Source organism: Thunnus thynnus, chromosome 13 (genome assembly GCF_963924715.1).
Source record: "Thunnus thynnus chromosome 13, fThuThy2.1, whole genome shotgun sequence".
In the NCBI taxonomy this organism is placed as follows: domain Eukaryota; kingdom Metazoa; phylum Chordata; class Actinopteri; order Scombriformes; family Scombridae; genus Thunnus; species Thunnus thynnus.
This window is the reverse complement of record NC_089529.1, coordinates 29,756,648-29,777,038: the sequence shown is the minus strand read 5'-3', so window position 1 is coordinate 29,777,038 and position 20,391 is coordinate 29,756,648. Positions and strand designations below refer to the sequence as shown.

At 38.2% G+C, this 20,391-nt stretch overlaps 1 protein-coding gene across 4 annotated transcripts in view; it reads left to right on the top strand.

The window, feature by feature from the left end:
• Positions 1-82: 82 nt before the first annotated feature.
• The window catches only part of LOC137196127 (arrestin red cell), a 32,198-nt gene continuing 11,889 nt past the window's right edge, over positions 83-20,391 (top strand). For 2 of the 4 annotated variants that reach the window (XM_067608945.1, XM_067608944.1), the window contains exons 1-8: positions 83-364; positions 12,068-12,098; positions 12,887-12,947; positions 13,331-13,375; positions 14,764-14,861; positions 15,211-15,309; positions 17,395-17,454; positions 18,052-18,119. In XM_067608945.1, coding sequence (XP_067465046.1) covers positions 342-364; positions 12,068-12,098; positions 12,887-12,947; positions 13,331-13,375; positions 14,764-14,861; positions 15,211-15,309; positions 17,395-17,454; positions 18,052-18,119 — 485 coding nt within the window. In that variant the 5' untranslated portion in view covers positions 83-341. The remainder of the gene's footprint in view (positions 365-12,067; positions 12,099-12,886; positions 12,948-13,330; positions 13,376-14,763; positions 14,862-15,210; positions 15,310-17,394; positions 17,455-18,051; positions 18,120-20,391) is intronic. The other 2 variants (XM_067608947.1, XM_067608946.1) reach the window with 1 other exon arrangement.

Below are 20,391 nucleotides of genomic sequence, written 5' to 3'. Positions count from 1 at the left end.
TAATGTTTCGTGTTGTCATGTTGCTGCTGGAGACTCTGCGTTGCGCAACGTGATCTGCAGCCGCTGCGCACACACACACATACACACACACATATATACACACACATATACACACGCACACACACACACGCACACACACAAACAACAGATCCTGCCTTTGCGGAAGCCAGAGGAGCCGAGGCGGCGCTAAATTAAATTAGCATACTAACTAGTTAGCGTTGAGCCGATGTGGATGGACGGATGAACGGAGCTGCTTGAAGAAACACATTTTCCGAAGTCGAGACACCACCGAGTCCGGGCTCATTTTGTCGGGATCTTCCTGTCGTCCGCCTGCCGAGGAGATGGGGGACAAGGCGGGCACCAGGTAGGACGACCAGCCCCGGAGCAGCTAGCAGCTAGTTAGCATCCGCTCTCACGCACTTTGCTAGCCGAGCCGAGCCGCTGCTGGCCCGGGCGGCGGGGAGAGAGGGGAGCGGGGAGAGAGAGAGAGGTGGGGGGGGGAAGGAGGCTTTCTCAGCCTGTGCAGGGAGCATTTAGCTGCCTTGTGAGGAAAACCCGACACAGATAGCGTTGAATGTTTCCCCGATGTTTGTGCTTTTTTTTTTTTTTTTTTTTTTAAAAAGACGATGCCCTCGTCCGGAGGAGGCAGAGTTAGCACGGCAGGGTGGGGTTAGCTAACCGACGGGACGCTGCTCCAGCCTCCGCTCACAAATCAGTCAAATCTCGTCCCTTCGCTTAACGCACCGATTTCACTAAAAACTAAACATTTTACAGAGTATTAGCAGCGCATATTTAGCACAGCATACACAACACACATGCAGCTGTTTTTATGTTAATATAAAATACGTTATAGCGTTGTGGGCAGGAATCCCCACGGTGCTTTTCCAGCAAAAATACGGCCGTAGTGGGCGGCATCGACCCGGAGAAGTCTTCAGCTAAACGGGAGGTTTTATCGAGTTAAAGTCCTGCTTGGTTGGATGATATCGATGCCGATTGTAAAGGAAGACTGGAAAGATTCATAAAATGTGCATAGCTGTGTTTTATATTGTTTACAACACAAGGAAAGTTTAAAATTAAGGTATTTTACAATGGAGTTTGGTGCATCTCCCCGCTTACTGGTGTTAGCCTGCTCCCAGTACAGGCTTGATTTCGGGTATGTGGGGAACTGCAGGCTCATGCTAATCAGCTGTAAATGTATTTAGAGGAGTCTGAAGGTCTGTTTTAGTTGAAATATTATCTGAGGGGACTTTGCTCTGGATGTATGTTATTTGTTTTTAACAGCAGGTAAACAGTGGAAACGCCTCTGACTCGGTTTGTTTGTGACAGATGAAAGATGCGTGTTGACTCTCGGGATGTGCCGGTTTCACGTTTACACGCAACGATTATCGGTAAAAAAAAAAAAACAACAAAAAAACACTCAAAAATATCGCGATAAACGGTACAATCACGATAATAACGTTGCCTGAAAACCTTCTATTAGCGCTAAAATATCAAATTAAACGAGCTGGCAGCGATCTGTGCAGTTTATTGCAGTTTTGTTTAAGAAATAACATCAAATACAGTTAAATATAAAAAACAGTTGTCAGGAAATGACTTTAAATGCAGCTCATATTTTGGAAATTAATGATTTTTTTCCAGATAAAACAGCTTAAATTGATTTCTGGAGAGCAAAAACTTTGCATCTGCTGCTTGTTAACAGTTAAATTAATATTTAAAAAAGCAGATAAATGAGTAAATTCACACTAGATGATAACGACGGTTATACTGGTCGTTTACTGTGTGTATATATATATATATATATATATGTATATATATATATATATATATATATATATGTGTATATATATATATATATATATATATATATATATATATATATATATATATATATATATATATATATAATGTATGTATATATATTAGGAACATCTCACAGTGGATAAATGAACATGTGACAGATAGATTTCCAGGTTTCTTAAAGCGTGTGTGTTTACTCCGGCTGCTAACCGGGTCGATATCGGCTTTTCCTCTCCGTGTTTTTTTTTTTTTTGTCTTAATCTGCAGATCCTGATCAGTATTAGAGACCCTGTTTTCAGACTAAACACAAACACTTCCAGCTCCTGACGTTGTTGTTGTTGTTGTTATAATCTGACACACGTCAGAGTTTTAATAAAACGATGACTGTGAGGTTAAAGTGCTGACTCCTCCAGCTTTTAATCTGACAGTGTTTACATCCACTTCCTGCTTGTTTGTTGTGGAGACAAAAAAAAAAAAGAGGAGGCTTATAGGTGCACAAACGCCTCCTTTGTTTACTGGTTTCATGCACTTCTTCAGCTGCTTTGAATTCATGTAAATACCTGAACGCGTTTCCTCTTTATGTGGTCGATGATTGGCTGCTTTAACTTTACATTAATAACGATCCTGTAACATCATCCGTAACACGATCGCTGTGATTCAAGAGTCGGAGCTCCGTCCACTTTAAACTTTCCTGCGTCTCTCTCTCTCTCTCTCTCTCTCTCTCTCTCTCTCTCTCTCTCTCTCTCTCTCTCTCTCTCTCTCTCTCTCTCTTTCCACACTCGACTCCCAGTTACTTCCTGTTAGGAAACAGGTGGGAAACTGGGGGGAGGAGGAGGGGGGGGGGGACGAGCAGGAGGAAAAGACAAACGTCATACGAGCGGAGCGGTGACGACTGTGGAAGAAAACAGCTGATATGTGGCTTCTATAGGCTGCAGCAGCGGCGGCGGCGGCGAGCGATCAGCTGATGATATCAGATGATGTGTGTGATCATCGGCGTATCGATCGCTGGACGCTGACACTTCCTGTTTGTCGTAACGCATCACGTCTCACTGTTCACACACTTGAACTTAAAGCTGATTATAATGAATGTTTTTATATTAATAACAGATCAATTAATGGAGACAAAGAATCATCTAATGACGCCACTAACGATCAGTTTCATTATTGATTCATCTGTCGGTTATTTTATTATTAGTTGACCAAAATAAAGTCCAAAAATATTCAGTTTACTGTCAGAAAGACTAAAGACACCAGAAGAAGAAGCTGTCTGTCAGATTAATTAACGGAGTGATTGTTGCAGCTCCAATCAGATCCGATCAATCAATCAGTTCCCAACGATTTCAATAATCTTCTTTAAGAGAAAAATGTGCAAATTCTCTGATTGCAGCTTCTTTAATGTGACAGTAAACTGAATATATTTGAGTTCAAGACGTTTGATGACGTCGTTATTGGACTAATTGATTAATTGATGAAGCTCTCTGGCAGCTTCCAGCTCGTGTCCAGACTCGCTGTTCTCCTCTGATGGAGAACACCAGTTCTCACTTCCTGTTGAGCAGCAAACAGCAGTCAGAGACGAGTCCAAACCAGAACTGACAGCGTCAACGTCAGATTTATGTCGTTCACATGGAAACAAACACGACTGGAAATGAATAAACATGTAAACAAACAAACGACATGAAAGCTTAGAAAGTGATGAAAGAGTTGAACAAACAGCGGTCATGTGACAGGGTCGGCTCTCTGCTCTCCCGGTTCCTGGAAATAAATTTGGGTACCGCTCAGGACGTTCCAGGTACTTTCAGGTGTTCCTGGAAACGCTGCCATGCCGGCCCGTGATTGGTCGAGAGAACGCGACGCGTCACATGACAAGGAGGGAAAACCAAAACAAACACAGGAACAGTAACCGGCGTTCACTGCAGAACAACAACAACGCTCAGTGATCAGCTGATCGATCAGCTGATTGATCAGCTGCTTTATCTTCGTCGTCTGTGATAATTAACTGAATATCTTCAACTTCTTGATCACCGTGAATCACAGTTTTCACATTTATGTATCGATTAATCAGCAGTTGCAGCGCGACATGTTGGGAAAAACCTCCGTATCCATGGAGACGGAGGATCAGAGGCAGCCAGAAGGTTTCACAGTATCTGCTGGAAACGCTTTACTGGTTTTACTAACATCACTGTGGTTATAGTGGTTTTCTCCTGCCTTCATCAGCAGTTATTAACTTTATTAACATCAGCTGGAAACTAACAGACAGACTGATTTATTAAAGGTTAAAGAGGTTTTGAGGTGATCTGTTCATGGTGTGAAGTCATTTCACTGTTTTAGCACTAAAAGTGTTTCAGGAGGTTTATTGTGACGACGATAGTTTGATACAAACACGTCTTTAAATGCAAGAAAACCTTAAAAAAGAAGACAGAAGACTGACTTTCAGAGTAAAAGCTGCAATTATGTTACTGATAAAATATAAAACTTTATTTATACATCACGTTTTATACTGAAAGATGTTTCACAAGACATGAAAATAACAAAAAGACAGAAGTAATACATATAAACATCACAAACATGACAGAAAATAAACAAATCAAAGCTTTAAAAACGTTTAAAATTAATATTAATGACAGTTTAAGAGGAAACTTTGACATAATTACATCTGACGTCTAACTTGTATCTTATATTCATGTTAAAGAAAATCAACAATATCTTCAACTGCGTTTGGTTCAGTTTACTGTTAAATCTTCACGTTTCAGACGCTGTAATTAGAGAATTTTGACATTTTTAACTTAAAAAAATGACGTCAGACGATTGATCAGTTATTAAAATAGTTGGTGATTCATTTCTCTGTTGATCGTTGCAGCTCGTAGAAACATTTATAATAAACTCTCGATTAGACGTTTCCCTCAAATCATTACATGACCAGTTTAACCATTAAACCCAGTTCAGAATATCAGATGAAAACCATCAGACTGATTGAGTTCCTGCTTCCACAGTATTTACTTTATTTTAATATAACTGATGGTTTCTGTAGATTCACAGCCGGCTGACTTACAGGACAAAACCGCCAAAATAAAAGCCAGATTATGTTCCTGTTGAGCAGCTGATGACTGGAGGATTATTTTAACCGTTTGAGCGACGGTGAAGCTGATCTGCAGAGATGTCACCAATAGTTTTGTGGGCGGCGAGTCGACACATGTGAACCGCTGCAGAGGAAACACGATGAGGAACCAGTCCGGCGAAGAGCGTGAAGGAAGCAGAGTCTCTGTTTCTGAGTCGAGCTGCTCGTTAATCAATAACTGATGAAAACTGACCCGACGTCTCCTGCTCTCTGACCCGTGACAGAACCAAGTGTTCATGGGTAAAAATATCAACAGTAAACAGTGTTAACATCATTAGATGTGAGAACTTTATTCACTGAAGTATCAAAACCAGTTAAAACTCAATAAAAGCAGCTTGTTGACTTTAAACGCAGCTCAGTGTCTCTTCAAGTTCACATGTTCCCTGATAAAACTGATTGATTGATTGATTGATTTCTGCTGCTAACACTTAATGTTCATATAGAAAGTCATGGTCAGAGCTGGAACAGGAAGTGCTTCACTGCTTATTCTTATTTATTATAAACAAAATCAAACTGCTGATGAAGGTGAAGATGTGTTCAGTGTCCTCTGGAAACGACAGAACTGGAAGTGGTTGATGATATCATATATATATTATATATATATAGATAAACTGTCACACAGGATGCATTCAATCAGCCACCAGTTAAATGCTGGTAAAATATGTAAGAAGCTGCTGGATTTGCTTCAGTCACCAGTCAGAGCGCCCTGCTGTCACATCTCTACTGTAGACCAGTTAAACAGGAAGTTTATATATATTATAGTTTATACTTCATATCGGATCCATCGTGTCCCCAGACATGTTGTTTTATAGAGTTTAAAATGGTCTGATTATAAGTCTAATTTATATTTATTGTGTTTGTTGCTGCAACTGATGATTATGTTCTCGATCAATCGATTGGTCAGTTTGTCTATAAAATGTTTCCCAAAGCTGAAGACGACGTCTCGTTTCATCCACAACTCAAAGATCTTCAGTTTACTGTCAGAGCGACGAAAGAAACCAGAAAATGTTCACGTTTAAGAAGCTGAAATCAGAGGATTTTGGTATTTTTTTCTGTAGAAAATGATACTCGATGGTTCCAGATGTTGCAGCAGTTCGTCAGACGCTCCTGTTGTCGGAGAGACGATCGATGTTCATAAAAAAGGAGAATTAACGCTTCACCAGTGCAGAAGTTAAAGAGTCTTTATCAGAGTGAACTCTGTTGACAGCAAATATTCACATTTTGAACCAAAACAACCAAACTCAAGCTTAAAAGATGATTAAAACAAACAATCAAATATCATATTAATCATTTAATGGACTATTTGTTTCAGCTTTAGATTCATTTACATCGTTTAATGCATCAATGATGACAAACAGCTTTAAAAACACTCTAAAGTTGATATTTTCCTGTATTTCCAACCATCAGATCACTTTTATACCATTAATAGAGGATAAATCTCTCCATTAAACTATTATAATTAATTAAAGAATGAATAAATGAAGGATTAATCTGCAGAAAAACAACGTGTCATAACATTGGATCGTTACCATCGGTTACTGGTTCTTGTCCAGACACGAAGTCTCAGCATCAGTTCAGGTGCAGGTGACGCAGTCTGCAGTCACGGGGGGGGGGGACGGGACTTTCCTCACGTTGTTTATGTGAGCTCTTCGTCCCTGCAGACCGTCCTGTTGCAGGTGGATCATCCGCCGCTCGCCGCTCGCCGCTCGCAGGCGTTTATCCGGCTGGAAAGTTTTTATGGAAGCAGCCAGCGGAGCGTCGTCAATGCGGCGTTTTTTCACATGCGGCTGGCTGTTTTTCTTGTGGAGCTTTTTTCTTCCCACGACAGCCTGGTCCGACCTCACATCACACTCACGGAGGAGGGGAAGTGGATCTAAAGGAGGCCGTCGGGCCGCCGCCGCCGCTGTTTGTGCAGAGATAAACATCTGATGCTCACGCCAGGAGTCAGACATTAAACAGAGCGGCACATTTCTGCGTACTGTGTTTGGATCGGTCCCATCGCTTCACATCCTGACTCATCCGCTCACTTCAAACTCTTTTAAACTCTCTGACACTGTGGGTAACACTTGACTTTACACCTCCTCTAATCTTCTACTGGTTTCCTTTTTACACAGAAGGTGCTGCAGTTCAGTACACAAAGTGTGAAGTTGGTTCCGTTTTTTTTTTCTTTAACTGACATGAAATACTTCAGTGTGTAGTTTTATGTCAAACTTCATATTAGCATATTAGGTTGTTTCTTAAGAATTCTATAACAAGCTCATTTCCTGTAAACTGCACAAACACATTACAAAGAAAACTAATATGCTGACGTTATGTTTGTTACTCAAAACTACACTGAAAATGCTTTTCTGTCAGTTAAAGAATTGTCAACATCTACCAACTAAAGCAAATTGCTACTTACTTACAGTTTTTTCTTATAATTTGTACCAAAAATACGCCGTAAAATACCTGCAAATTACTCAAAAATTAAATGTTGCCACATATTGATTTGTACCAAAACTGGAAATGACCAATTTTTCAGTGAAAATGTTCTCAAGTGTGATTTTGCTGGTTTTTCTGTTTTTATATCATTTTAAACTTGAATCCTTTTGGGTTTTTAACTGTTTGTTGGACAAAATAAAATATTTGAAGACGTCACGTCGGGTTTTAGGAGAATGTGACCATTTTACAGACCGAGCGATTAATCAGGAAAACAGCTGGCAGATCATTATTATTATTATTATTATTATTATTATACTGTACAACCAAATTACATAACCCTTACAAAGAAATAAAAGGCCTAATATGTTAGTTATGTTTGTCACACACTGAAAGAAGTGTTTTCTGTCAGTTAAACTTTATTAAGACATTTTGAAAGAACATCAACATACGAACCAATGATGAGAAGGTTCCTACCAACTAAAGCAACTTGCTACTTTTTACAGTTTTTTCTTATAGTTTGTATCAAAAATACGCTGTAAAATACCTGCAAATTACTCAAAAATTTCCAGGAAATTAGTATAAAATGTCGCCACATATTGATTTGCATCAGTGAAAATGTTCCTTAGTGCTGGTTTTTCTGTTTTTATATCACTTTAAACTTGAATCCTTTTAGGTTTTGAACTGTTTCACCTCTGGCTTTAGGAGAATGTGACCAGTTTACAGACCGAGCGATTAATCAGATTAATGAAAATGATTGTTTGATTGATGAATGTTGGAACCAACGATCACCTTCTTCAGGGAATCTGCAGGTCTTTAAAAAACATAGTGTAGTTTAGGTGTGGTAGGTGTTTAATACATCTGAGTTTGTGGCTGTTGGGAGACGTCTTACGTCTATAAACTACCAGTTCGACCAGTCTGACTGTGGATTCTGCTGCAGGAAGCTGGTTGAACAACTAATGAAGGTCATCCACTCACAATAAACCAGTTAAGAGTTCAAAACAATCAATTATTATTTGTTAATTCATCCGTTTTCTACTGCGTCTCGAGGTTCAGGTCATGTTTATTGATTCATGATATTACTCAATAATTATTGTTATCTAAAGCTGGGACGACATTATGATGTAAAAATCAATAAATTCATGGACTTTAAATAATTAATAAATCATTTTAGGTCATTTTGTGACAGATATGACTGAAAAAAAGCATTAAATTGCATCATATGTGTTATTTAAAAGGTTTTTACTGTGAAATGTCAGAGTTTCATCCTGTTTCTACTGATGTTGCTGTTTTTTAGGGCAATATTGATATTTGAGAATTAAAAAATATATATATATGTTGGCTGATATTTGTTTTATAACATAAATATGTTAAAAAACAAAGTATTTCTGATGAGTTTCCCGTAATAAAGTCACTTCAGTATCGTGATTAAAAGATGTTGTGACCTTTTAAAACGTGACATTAAACTTCTGCGTTCTCTGTATTTAAGGAAGCGATCAGACTGACGCTGGTTTGGATGGAAACTGCTGATCATGAAAAAATAGCAGCAAACAGACAAAATAAGTTAAAATAATAATATTTTACAACCTGTTGACTCTTTAACGGCTGAATGAGCTCCAGTTACTGACAGCAGGAATCTTTAATCTTTTAAATATAAAGTAGTTTCTGTAAATATCAGAATAAATCTGCTCCATAATCATTATGTTAAATATTAACACTCAGCAGTGGCTGTAAAGTGTCGCATTTAAACAAAAACACAAGAAGATTTTGGATAAAATAAATAAAAATGCACATGACTGAACTGGAAATTGAGAGTAAAATTAAATGAAATAAAGAAAATTATTCTGCAACTCAAACAAAAACACCAAATATGATCTGCATCCAGCTTCTCTTAATATTTATATATTTATAACTTGAATATCTTTGTGCTTTTAGACTGAAGCTCTGACAAAACGAGACGTCACCTTGGAAACGGTGACGGACGTTTCTCACTGTTTTCTTGTGTTTTGATAAAGTAAACGATGAAGGAAATGATCAATAATGACACAGATGTGAGTATTAAACAACCAGCTTGTCTACAGATGAGTCGCCGTGTTTCCTGCTGCTCATCATGAAGTCTTTTATTTTTGTAAATTTTTTTTTTTTTTTTTTTTTGGGAGGAGTCGTTTCTGCAGCTTATAAACACCACAGCGATGAACAAAACACCAAAATGGCGCCACGACAAAAAACCTGTAAATCAGTTTTAATTGGCGCTTTCTTTTTTTTTTGAAGTGATCTAAATATAACGCCGGTGTGGAAACGTTGAGCGTCTGTGACAGGAAGCAGCCGTCAGCAGGAGCTGCTGCCCTGCTGTAAACACTTTACGGCTCCAGCTCTGCCCCTGATCAGCTCACATGTTTGACTTCTTCCTTGAACGGCCTTTTTTTTTTTTTTTTTTTTTAACTGCTTCGACTTAAAAAGCTGTGAGGAGGAGGCAACGCTGCTGGAGTTGTTACTTCCTGTTTGTGTGTTGCAGCGTCAGTAGTCGGAGGAAGTGACTGTTCACATGTGCATGATGGTCCCGCCGGTCGTGCGGCTACTGTGAGTGATGTGACCCAAAGTATTTATAAGACGACTCCTCTTTTCCAACAGCTGCTTTGTTTTTTTTTGGGAAAAACACTTTGGACGCTCCAATCCAGGAAGAAGAAGAAGAAGAAGAAGAAGAAGAAGAAGAGCATCCTCATCCTCCCATTAAAGCAGAGCGTAAATCCCACAGTGATTCTTCTTCTGCTGTTTGACAGACGGTTCAGTTCTCGCCGTGTTTCTCCAATAAAGACGTGAATTTACACACAAGACGTGTTCGACTTCCAGGTCGTCATGGCGACTCGGAGACTTCGGCTTCTCTGAAAGCGCAGATGTATCCGACGCCTCACATCAGCCGAAGTCTGGATAAAGTGTTATGATGTCACATGACCAGAGCTCCAGCGATTAGTCGATTAATCGATCGACAAACAAATTAAACTGCAACTATTTTAATAATCAATTCATCGTTTTGAGTCGATTTTTTGATTCAAGCGTCTTAAATGTGAATATTTTCTGGTTTTAATCCTCTGACAGTAAACTGAAGAGTTTCTGACATTTTTAAAGACCAAACAACTAATCGATTAACGGAGAAAATAACGAGCAGATTGATTGATAATGGAAGTAATTAGTTAGTTGCAGCTCGACAGCAGACCGACATGAAGAAACTCGCTATAAGAAACAACTTTTCTTTAACTGACATAAAATACTTCAGTGTGTAGTTTTATGTCAGTCTTCATATTAGCATATTAGGTTGTTTCTTAAGAATTCTATAACAAGCTCATTTCCTGTAAACTGCACAAACACATTACAAAGAAAACTAATATGCTGACGTTACGTTTGTCAACAAAACTACACTGAAAATGAAGCATTTCTGTCAGTTTTTGTCAACATCTACCAACTAAAGCAACTCGCTACTTTTTCCAGCTTTTTCTTATAATTTGTATGAAAAATACGCTGTAAAATACCTGTAAATTACTCAAAAAATTAGTACAAAATTAGGGAACCTGTGAAATAAAGTGTTGCCACTTATTGATTTGCATCATTAAGGCTAAAAACAACCCAGAATGCAACACTGCCTGACACAGATATAAATATAATAATAAAATATCGTCTCATCGTTGTTTTTTCACAGTTGCAGGACGACTTGAACATGATTGAAATGATCGACGTTAGTTTAGTTTAGAAGCTTTTCTGCTCGTTGTTATTAGTTGTTGTTTTGCTTTAATTGTTAGTTGCAGCTCTACAGCAGTCTGACACGCTAACCTGAATGCAGCATAAACAGATGTGAAGAAACTTGCTAGCTTAGCAACTTTACGGCTAAAAACAACCCATAATGCAACGCTGCCTGATACAAATATAAGAATAAAATATCGTCTCATCATTGTTTTCACAGTTGCAGGATATATTTTATATGCATATTTTTTTATTTTCATTGAGTGATGAAGCTTTTCTGCTCGTTATTATTAGTTGTTGTTCCGCTTTATGATGCAGTTTAGTTTTTTTTTTCTTGCATTTCTCGTGAAATTCAAAAGCTGAAAAGGTGAAACTCAAAGTGGAACATCTGAAAATTACCAGCAGCCACCAACCAACCAGTCAGATACTGGTAAAATATGCTTCACTCACCAGTCTTTCCAGGTTAATGCAGCTCATATACATGTTGTAAATTCACTGTTTTTCTGAGCAGTTTTTAACCAAATAAATAAAACCAACCTCAGAGTGGATGGGTGTGTGTGTGTGTGTGTGTGTGTGTGTGTGTGTGTGTGTGTGTGTGTGTGTGTGTGTGTGTGTGTGTGTGTGTGTGTGTGTGTGTGTGTGTGTGTGTGTGTTTGAGAACAACAGGATGGACTGAAGCCTCCAGCTGCCCTCATTAAAGCTCTGCGGTGACGTCCTATAATAACTCGGGTCATATAGAACCAGTTTTTCTCTTAAACCACTTCCCCTGCTGTCAGCTTCCTGCCGTGGTGAAATCAACGTGGCCTCGTTTGAAACTCAGACGTTTCCTCAAGTTATTATCAATAAATATTCTGTTAAAAAGAAGAAAAAAGGTTTTCAGTCTTTATGTTTGAAACGTTGTCACAGTGTTTTATTCTAATTATTCCAACTCACACAAGTGTCTTGTTTTTCTTCCTCTTTGCTCTTCTCTCTTCCTCCTCTTCCTCTTTCCAAACCTCTCAGAGTTTTCAAGAAGTCGAGCCCCAACTGTAAGGTGAGTCAGTCTGTAACAAAAGTCTTAAAATATCATTATATTAAAAAAAAAGGTATATAAAAGTCTTAAATGTCCTTCATAAAGGTCTAAAACCTTAATGTTTGTTATAAAATGTGTTTTTTAATTGGTTAATTAATCTATCCAGTCTTTCTCTTTCCAGCTTATGATTTATTAGTTATATTATTGGGATTGAATATTATATATTGTGAGGACGTAATGACAAAAATGTGAAATACATTAAAATAAATTATTTCACATGACACTCGGCATCATCACTAATGGTTTTTATTGATATCTTTCATACTTTTACTGTGAAATATGTATTAAATTGCATTTTATGTGATATTAAAATTGTTTTAAAAAGTTTAAAATGTAACTCGATGAAACCTGCAGAAACCCTTTACACTCTTTGGGAACTTTATTTTGAAAGAAACTCCTCATGAGCAGGTGACGTTCATCAGGCTGAAACCAGAGATTTACTACGAGTTCAGACAAATCTCACAGAGAAAAGTTTTAGGTTAAAAACAGGAAAACGTTCTCGCGTGAGGTCGGTCGGCTCGAAGCTTTTACGTGAAAGTGAGTCTGACGTTTATCTGAACGAGAGACGAGCGTCGGGTTGCAGTCGGCGTCGTCAGAGCAGCAGAATAAACACTTTGACTGATATGAGAGGAGGTCATGTGACCGTCAGAGATGTAATTTACTGCTGACTTGCAGCATGACGATGATGACGATGATGAATATTAACGTAGCATCAGGTGTGTTTCTAACGCTGCGGTCGTTCTGTGCAGGTGACAGTTTATCTGGGAAAGAGAGACTTTGTGGATCATCTGGACCACGTGGATCCAGTAGGTGAGTCAGCACATCTGGAGGTTTGTATTTTAATATTTTATCAGCTTTTTTGAGTTTCTTAAACTTATGAAAGTCCTGGAAAGGTTAAAGAACTGCAGGACTGAAAGTAAAATATCATCAAACTTAAACAAACTTTTTTATGAACTTTCAAAATAAAATCTTCAGCTGTTGTAACATTTTTTACATGTTGCATAAAACATGAAAACTGCAGTCATGTGGTGGTTTTAGTGTAAAGTTTAACTAAAATGTGACATAACGTGTAAATAAAAGTTCCCGAGCAGGTGAAATCCACCTGCAGAGTTTTAAAACCTTCAGCGAGTGAACGAACTGTGGTGACGCTGCGGTTTGTTTTCCTTCCTTCCTTCCTTCCTTCCTGCTGACAGATGGAGTGATCCTGGTCGACCCCGAGTATCTGAAGGACAGGAAAGGTAAAACAACTTCCTCCTGAACTCTCAACACGACCCGTCAGGTCCTCCGAGACCCGACGCTCAGCTGTTTTAAAGCTTTAGTCAATCTATTTATGGTTTATAATGTTTTATTCCCTCTTATCTATTTTATTTGTCTGTTTTATCAAGTTTTATCTGTCAGTCATCTGTAAAACTCTTTGAATTACACTCAACACAAACACAGTTCTGATGTTCAAACAAGTCTGTAACAAACAGATTTAAAGCTTTTAAATATTTTAGAAACGATTCTTCTTCTACCAGTTTATCAGCTGTTCTTCATCTCTCTCAACTTTTCCTGTTCAGTTAAACTTAAATTCAGTTCCAAGAAAGGAAATGTTATTAGCGCAGCACCTTCTTAAACACAGAGTTGAGTCAGCGTTTTAAATGAGGTGAAGAAACATTTAAAGGAGCAGTTTGTAGAATTTAGTGGCATCTAGCAGATCAGACTTGGCAGAAATAGAATAATATATTCATAAGTATGTTTTAATTAGTTTATAATCACCTGAAAATAGAGTAATTTACAGTGTAATTTACAGTTTATTACTGTGGTTTTAACCACCATTAGATGAGAAAAGTATAAAATATCTGACTGACTTTGAAGAAGTAATTGTTTAATATGATTTTGTTATTTTTGTAACTTTACAACTGAGTCATTATTGTACAAGAAAAAGTTTAATATAAAAATCATAATTCTATGAGTAAAAAGTAGAAATTTAAATTTTACTACCAGGATCTGAGCACATGACCCGACAGGAAGCCGGAGCGTTGAGTAATGTTATGTTATATTAAAATATTAAAACTTAAAGGCAAAGTTAAACTCAGCAGAAGAAAGATCAGTTCATCGTTGGTGTTTTTTTTGGGATTTATTGACAATAATAAAATTACAGAACATCACCAGACTTTTCCTTCAAATCTCACTTTTTCTACGTGCAGCAGGTTTGAAAACGTCGATCACTTATATTCACTTTAGTAAAGACGTTAATAAAATAAAGACAATGTGCAGGAATCTTCAGACCAAACGTTTTCCACCAGCTACACTTAAAGGTGCAGTTTGTAGAATTTAGTGGCGTCCAGCAGAACGTTCATAAGTTTATTTTAATTAGTTTATAATCATCTGAAAATAAGAATCGTTGTGTTTTCGTTACCTTAGAATGAGCCTTTATATCTACGGAGGCCGCCATGTTGCTACGGTGGCCTAGAACGGACAAACCAAACACTCTAGAGAGGACCTGTAAATCCTTCACACTGATCCTTAAAAAAAAAAAAACACAATAAAAACTCGATTCTTCTTCTTTAAATGTATAAAACACAGGTAACATTCACTCAGTCTACTCACCTGTTCCTCCTCCTCTTCCTCTTCCTCCCTGCAGTCTTCGTCACCCTCACCTGTGCGTTTCGATATGGCCGTGAGGACCTGGACGTGCTGGGTTTGTCTTTCAGGAAGGATCTGTACATCTCCACCTTCCAGGTAAACCTGAGCTGTGAGCAGTAAATAAAGACACTGTTGAGTTAGTTTCATTAATTATTATTAATTATTTAAATAAGATCAGTAGATATTTATAGTTACGCTGCAGCGTCTCATCGTTGGTGTTTTTAATTGTTTTTAATCAGGTTTAAAGGTGCAGGCGCCATCATCTGGTCATTTAGTGTCACAGCAGCTCAGTTTATGTTCCTGTTGATGCTTTTTAAGAACATTTCGTCTCCATGTGAAGGGAAAAAAAAAATAAATATTCACCCATAAATATGTGGACCCAGACTGAGGTCTGAGTCAGACCAGATGAAACCAGCGTCAGTGTGTTGATCTTGTCTCTCTTCAGGCCTTCCCTCCGGTGCCCGAGGAGCGGAAACCCAACAGCCGGCTGCAGGAGAGGCTGCTGAAGAAACTGGGCCAGCATGCACATCCCTTCTACTTCACTGTGAGTCACCGACACACGAACCTTCAACAGTAACGCTGGAAATATATTTAAAAAAGTTTATCTGAAGCTTCTTTCAACGACGGGGAGAAAACTTTATGTTCTACTTTCATTTGCATGATCTGAAGGTTCAGATGCAAACAGTAAATGTTCAAAGGAGGCTTTTGTTTGAGTTCAGTTCCTCTGGTTCAATAGTTCCTGGAACGTTTTGGTTTAAAAGAGTCTTCTGTGTGTTTTAATGTTTTAAACGCTGCTGTGGCTTTTAATCCATCATCAGTCTGATCGACACGCTTCTTCAGAAACACACAAAAGACACTTTTCAGTTTGTGACTTTACTTCCTTTTAGTTTCATCATTTCTGGAACTTTTTGTGGCTGATAAATAAGCTTCGAACTCAGCAGATGATCGACTCTGGCGACATATTAAGTCTTTTTTTTTTTTAACCCGCTGCAAACAGGAAACTACTACTACCTTTAATAATAAATAGTTCCTGAGTTTAGTTCCTCTGGTTCAATAGTTCCTGGAACTTTTTGGTCAAAAAAAGAGTTTCTGTGTTGATTTTTAATCCATCATCATCGGTCTAATTTGAGTGTTTTTGTGGCTCTTCAGTGGACAGACATAAACATATAGTTCCTCAGTTTAGTTTTATAGTTCCTGGAACTTTTTTGGTTGAAAAGGCTGATAAATAACCAGGAAACACTCAGCAGATGATCGACTCTGGTGACAGATAAAGTCGACAAATGTGGAGGTTTGTTTTTTTTTAACTCACTGCAAACAGGAACGTACAAACGGGACCTTTAGTAGTAAATAGTTCCTGAGTTCAGTTCCTCTGGTTCAATAGTTCCTGGAAGTTTTTGGTCAAAAAAAAAAGCTTCTGTGTTGATGTTTGAATCATCGTCGGTCTAATTTGAGTGTCTTTGCGGTTCTTCTTAGTTCCTGGAACTTTTTTGGTCGGAAACGTTGATAAATAACCTCGACAGTCAGAACACAGTCGCTCAGCAGTAAACACAAACAACCTCATGTGACTCTGCGTTGTTGTTGTTGTTGTTGTTGTTTCCTCGTCTGTGTTAAAGTCACATGACAAACGACACCCACCTGTTCCTCCTGAATGCAAAGTTCTGCGGCTGAAAAGTTCCTGGAAATATTTGTTTGAACAGGGAAATGACGAGACTTTAAATATTTAATATGTAACCGGGTGACCTGGTGCTGCAGGTGGGTGTCGGGTGTTTTCAGTCTCTCAGCTGAGGGATGAAGAGTCTTAGTAGACCTCCTGAGGCGTCGCTGAGACCTTTATTAATCTGCGTCATCAGGACTTAATCTCTGTAATCTGAGGAACCAAACATCCCTCAAGTTCACCTTCATCCATCAATAACAGGCTACTGAAGACTCGATTTATAAGTTTATTATTATTATTATCTGTTGAAAGAAGACAGCGGTTTATAATCTGCTGCCGTTCAGTCAGATCAATACTTCCTGTAAGGAGACTAGTACGACAGATGTTTGATGCACCTTTTGTGTAAATCAAGGCTGAAACTGATGATTATTTTGATCATAAAAACATCAAACAACGACGTTCACAGCTTCTCAGATCCTGCTGTGATGTTTAACCAACGGTCCGAAACGTAACGATTGTCAAAAATAAGAAACAATAGCAGCAAATCTTCACATGTAAGAACCTGAAACCATCAAATCTTTGGCATTTTTGCTTTAAGAACGACCTTTAAACATCTTCACGAACAATAATTCTCAATTATCTTCATTAGTTTTAGTTTGAGTTTGCAGAAAGTTACAGATTTCAGCTGTTTGGTTTTACTGGTTTTACTGGTGGCTTTATCATTCATAGTCTGTATATAAAGACGTAGCGACGTGTGATGTCACCGTCTGGTTTGTGTCGGAGCCGGTTTGAAGCTCAGAGTTGTTGAAATTAACGATTCAGACGATAATGACTTGTTGAAAAAAATAATTGTTATAATATTTCTAGAGAGAAGTCGAAGATTTTTGAATAAGAGTCAGTTGAAGTTCAGCCTGATGGATGAATAAACTCTGACTGTTGTTGTTGTTGTTGTTGTTGTTTTTCCTCCTGAATCAGATTCCTCAGAACCTCCCGTGTTCAGTCACTTTACAGCCCGGACCAGAGGACACTGGGAAGGTAACACACACACACACACACACACACACACACACACACACACACACACACACACAGTTCACATGTAATCACTATCAAATGATTCAGTATTTTCTTGTATTTGCTGCATCCTGTCACTTTGATTTTCTATATCGAGTAAATCTAAACATTTAAGAAACATCAAACAGTCTAAACATGATTAAATTAGTTAAATATAAATAATGATGAAAAGTTCAGAATTTAATCTTCTAACATTTGTGAAAGTTTCTGTGTGTTTATAATCTTTAACATATAAAATAAATATGATAACAGCAATAAAGAAACATATAAATAAAATGATATACAAGAACATTTAAAGACATTTAATAAGATTCTCTGGAGAACTTTTCAGTTAATGTCGGTCAGACCACAAACATTTGAGATAAATCAGTTTAAGTGGATAAAAGTTTATTTAGAGACTCAGTAAATTAGATCTGATCTGTTTGTGACTCACATTAGAATATAAAACAACACAGATGCTTCTTCTTCTTCTTCTTCTTCTTCTTCTTCTTCTTCTTCTTCTTCTTCTTCTTCTTCTTCTTCTTCTTCTTCTTCTCTTCTTCTCTCGTCTCTCTGCAGGCCTGCGGCGTCGACTTCGAGATCAGAGCTTTCTGCGCCAAGTCGATAGAAGAGAAGATTCACAAGAGGTGAGTTGAGACCTGCAGGGACCTGGTTCACAGGGACTAACGGAGGAAGTTTCTGGATCTAAAACGTTTAGTTTCTATGACAGTAAACTGAAGATCTTTGTGGACATTTAAGGACGTCATGTTGAGTTTTGGGACATTTTTCAAAATAAAACACCCTGTCTAGACTCCTGGTCGTATATCAACAATAAACACAGTTAAAACAGATGAATAAAGAAACAATTTAACTATGTAGCTACTTTACCATAGAAGCACAAAGTTGGGCAGTTTAGTTGCCCTGCTACTGCAATAATTACGGTAGCCTTAAGGCACTTTATCAGCTTTGGCTAGGCTGCTGTAATTACTGTAGTAGGAGTGCAACTGACTTTAAACGGCGGAAGGCTTCCCCGCAGTGAAGACGCTCCGCTTCTGACACGCTCCCGGTGGAACAGGGCGCCGTGCAGCGGACGGAGCAAAACCGCGTCAGAGCCGGAACGCGGCGCCCGGTGGAATCCTGGAGTCAGACGCCGTTTACAACAGATGTTTATAACCAGGATGTAACCTTTTGTGTAAATCAAGGCTGAAACTGATGATTATTTTGATCATAAAAACATCAAACAACGACGTTCACAGCTCCTCAGACCTGCTGTGATGTCGAACCAACAGTCTGAAACATAACGATTGTTTTACTTCCTGTCAAAAATAAGAAAGAAAAGCAGCAATGAAACCATCAAATCTCTTTAAAAACAACCTTAAACTTCAATGATCTTCATTAGTTTGAGTTTGCAGCTGTTTGGTTTGAGTGGTTTGACTGGTTTGACTGGTTTGACTGGCGGCTGCTCAACTAATCGATTAATGGAAACAAAATAACGAACCGATGATGAAATGAATGCTCAGTCGTCAGTAAAGTGATTTTCGGATGTTTGAGGTTTAACGTTGTGACACATGAACTAAACGAAGACGTCGATGTAGAAATGAAATGTAAAAAAAAAGGAGAATTTGTGGTTTTGACTTCCTGTCGCTGACCGTCAGCAGCGTCTCATCAGTCCTGAACTGAAAGTGAACCTGCTGCTTCCTTCTAACAGTGAGGATCGCTGACTCGGCTTAACGAGATAACGAGATAACGATCAGCTCTTTAGACGGATAACGAGATAACGCAGATGTGACGTCTGATCCTGATTTATCCAGCGGCTCCGGTCTGAGGACACCAAACGTGTCTGAATGTGAAATATCAGCAGCTCACAATCATTCACTGTTCACTATGTGTAGAGCGGAGAACAAACTGAGACTGAGCTCATAATAAATGAAGGTTTATTGTTTGTGTGACCAGAGCCAGAGATGTCATTTTACATAAACATTCAGAAACTGTATGAATAAGAGAGAAAGCTCATAATAACACTTATAATAAAGACATTAGAGATAGACATGCAGGCGTCTCTCTCACCATCTCTCACCATCAGCAGCTGAACAAGAAACCGGATGCAAGAAAATGAGAAATGACCCTGTTTCATCAGATCAGTTTCATCAGTACCGAGAGAAACAATTCATCTTCTAACTGCAGATTCACACTAATGAAAAGCATGAACAGGTTGTTTTAAAGATGAAAGAAGAAAGAAAGAGGAAGAAGAAGAAAGAAAGAGGAAGATCATTCCGGTCGGCTGCAGAGAGCAGCGACTGTTAAAGAGATCGTGACTCCGTTATGTCCCGAAGCTGGAAAAAACCTGGAAAAACCTCCAAACACCTGCAGTCTGAAAGGAGAAGTTTATTATTTTAATTTAGTCTTAAACCAACATATGATTCCTCCTGTTCATACTGATTATTAGAAGATCTCTTCATAATGACCTCACAATGTATTTAAAAGTTGATCTGAAGCTTCAAATCAAGTAGATTTCTGTCAACGTTACAGTCTTTTTGTTACTTTACTTCCACCTGCAGCTCAACAGGGAAACACAAAGAGGGAATTTGATGCTAAAAAGACTGTAAATGTGTCAATGATCGACCAATCAGCTTTCAGCAGAGCAGCAACTTTATTCTCGTTATCCATTAATCAGCCGGTGTTTTCCTCTGTGTATTTATTATCACAGTTTCCTGGAGCTCAAAGTGACGTCAACAAATGTTTTTTTTTCTGACCGACAGTTCAAAACCAAAAGATCTTCAGTTTATAATGATGTTAAAGACAAATAAAAGCAGCAGTTCTCACATTTTTGCTAGAATTGATTATCAAAAGAGTTGGCTGTTAATTTAATATTGATTGACTGTTTTAATTAATCGTTGCAGCTGCAGTTTGCAGAAACAG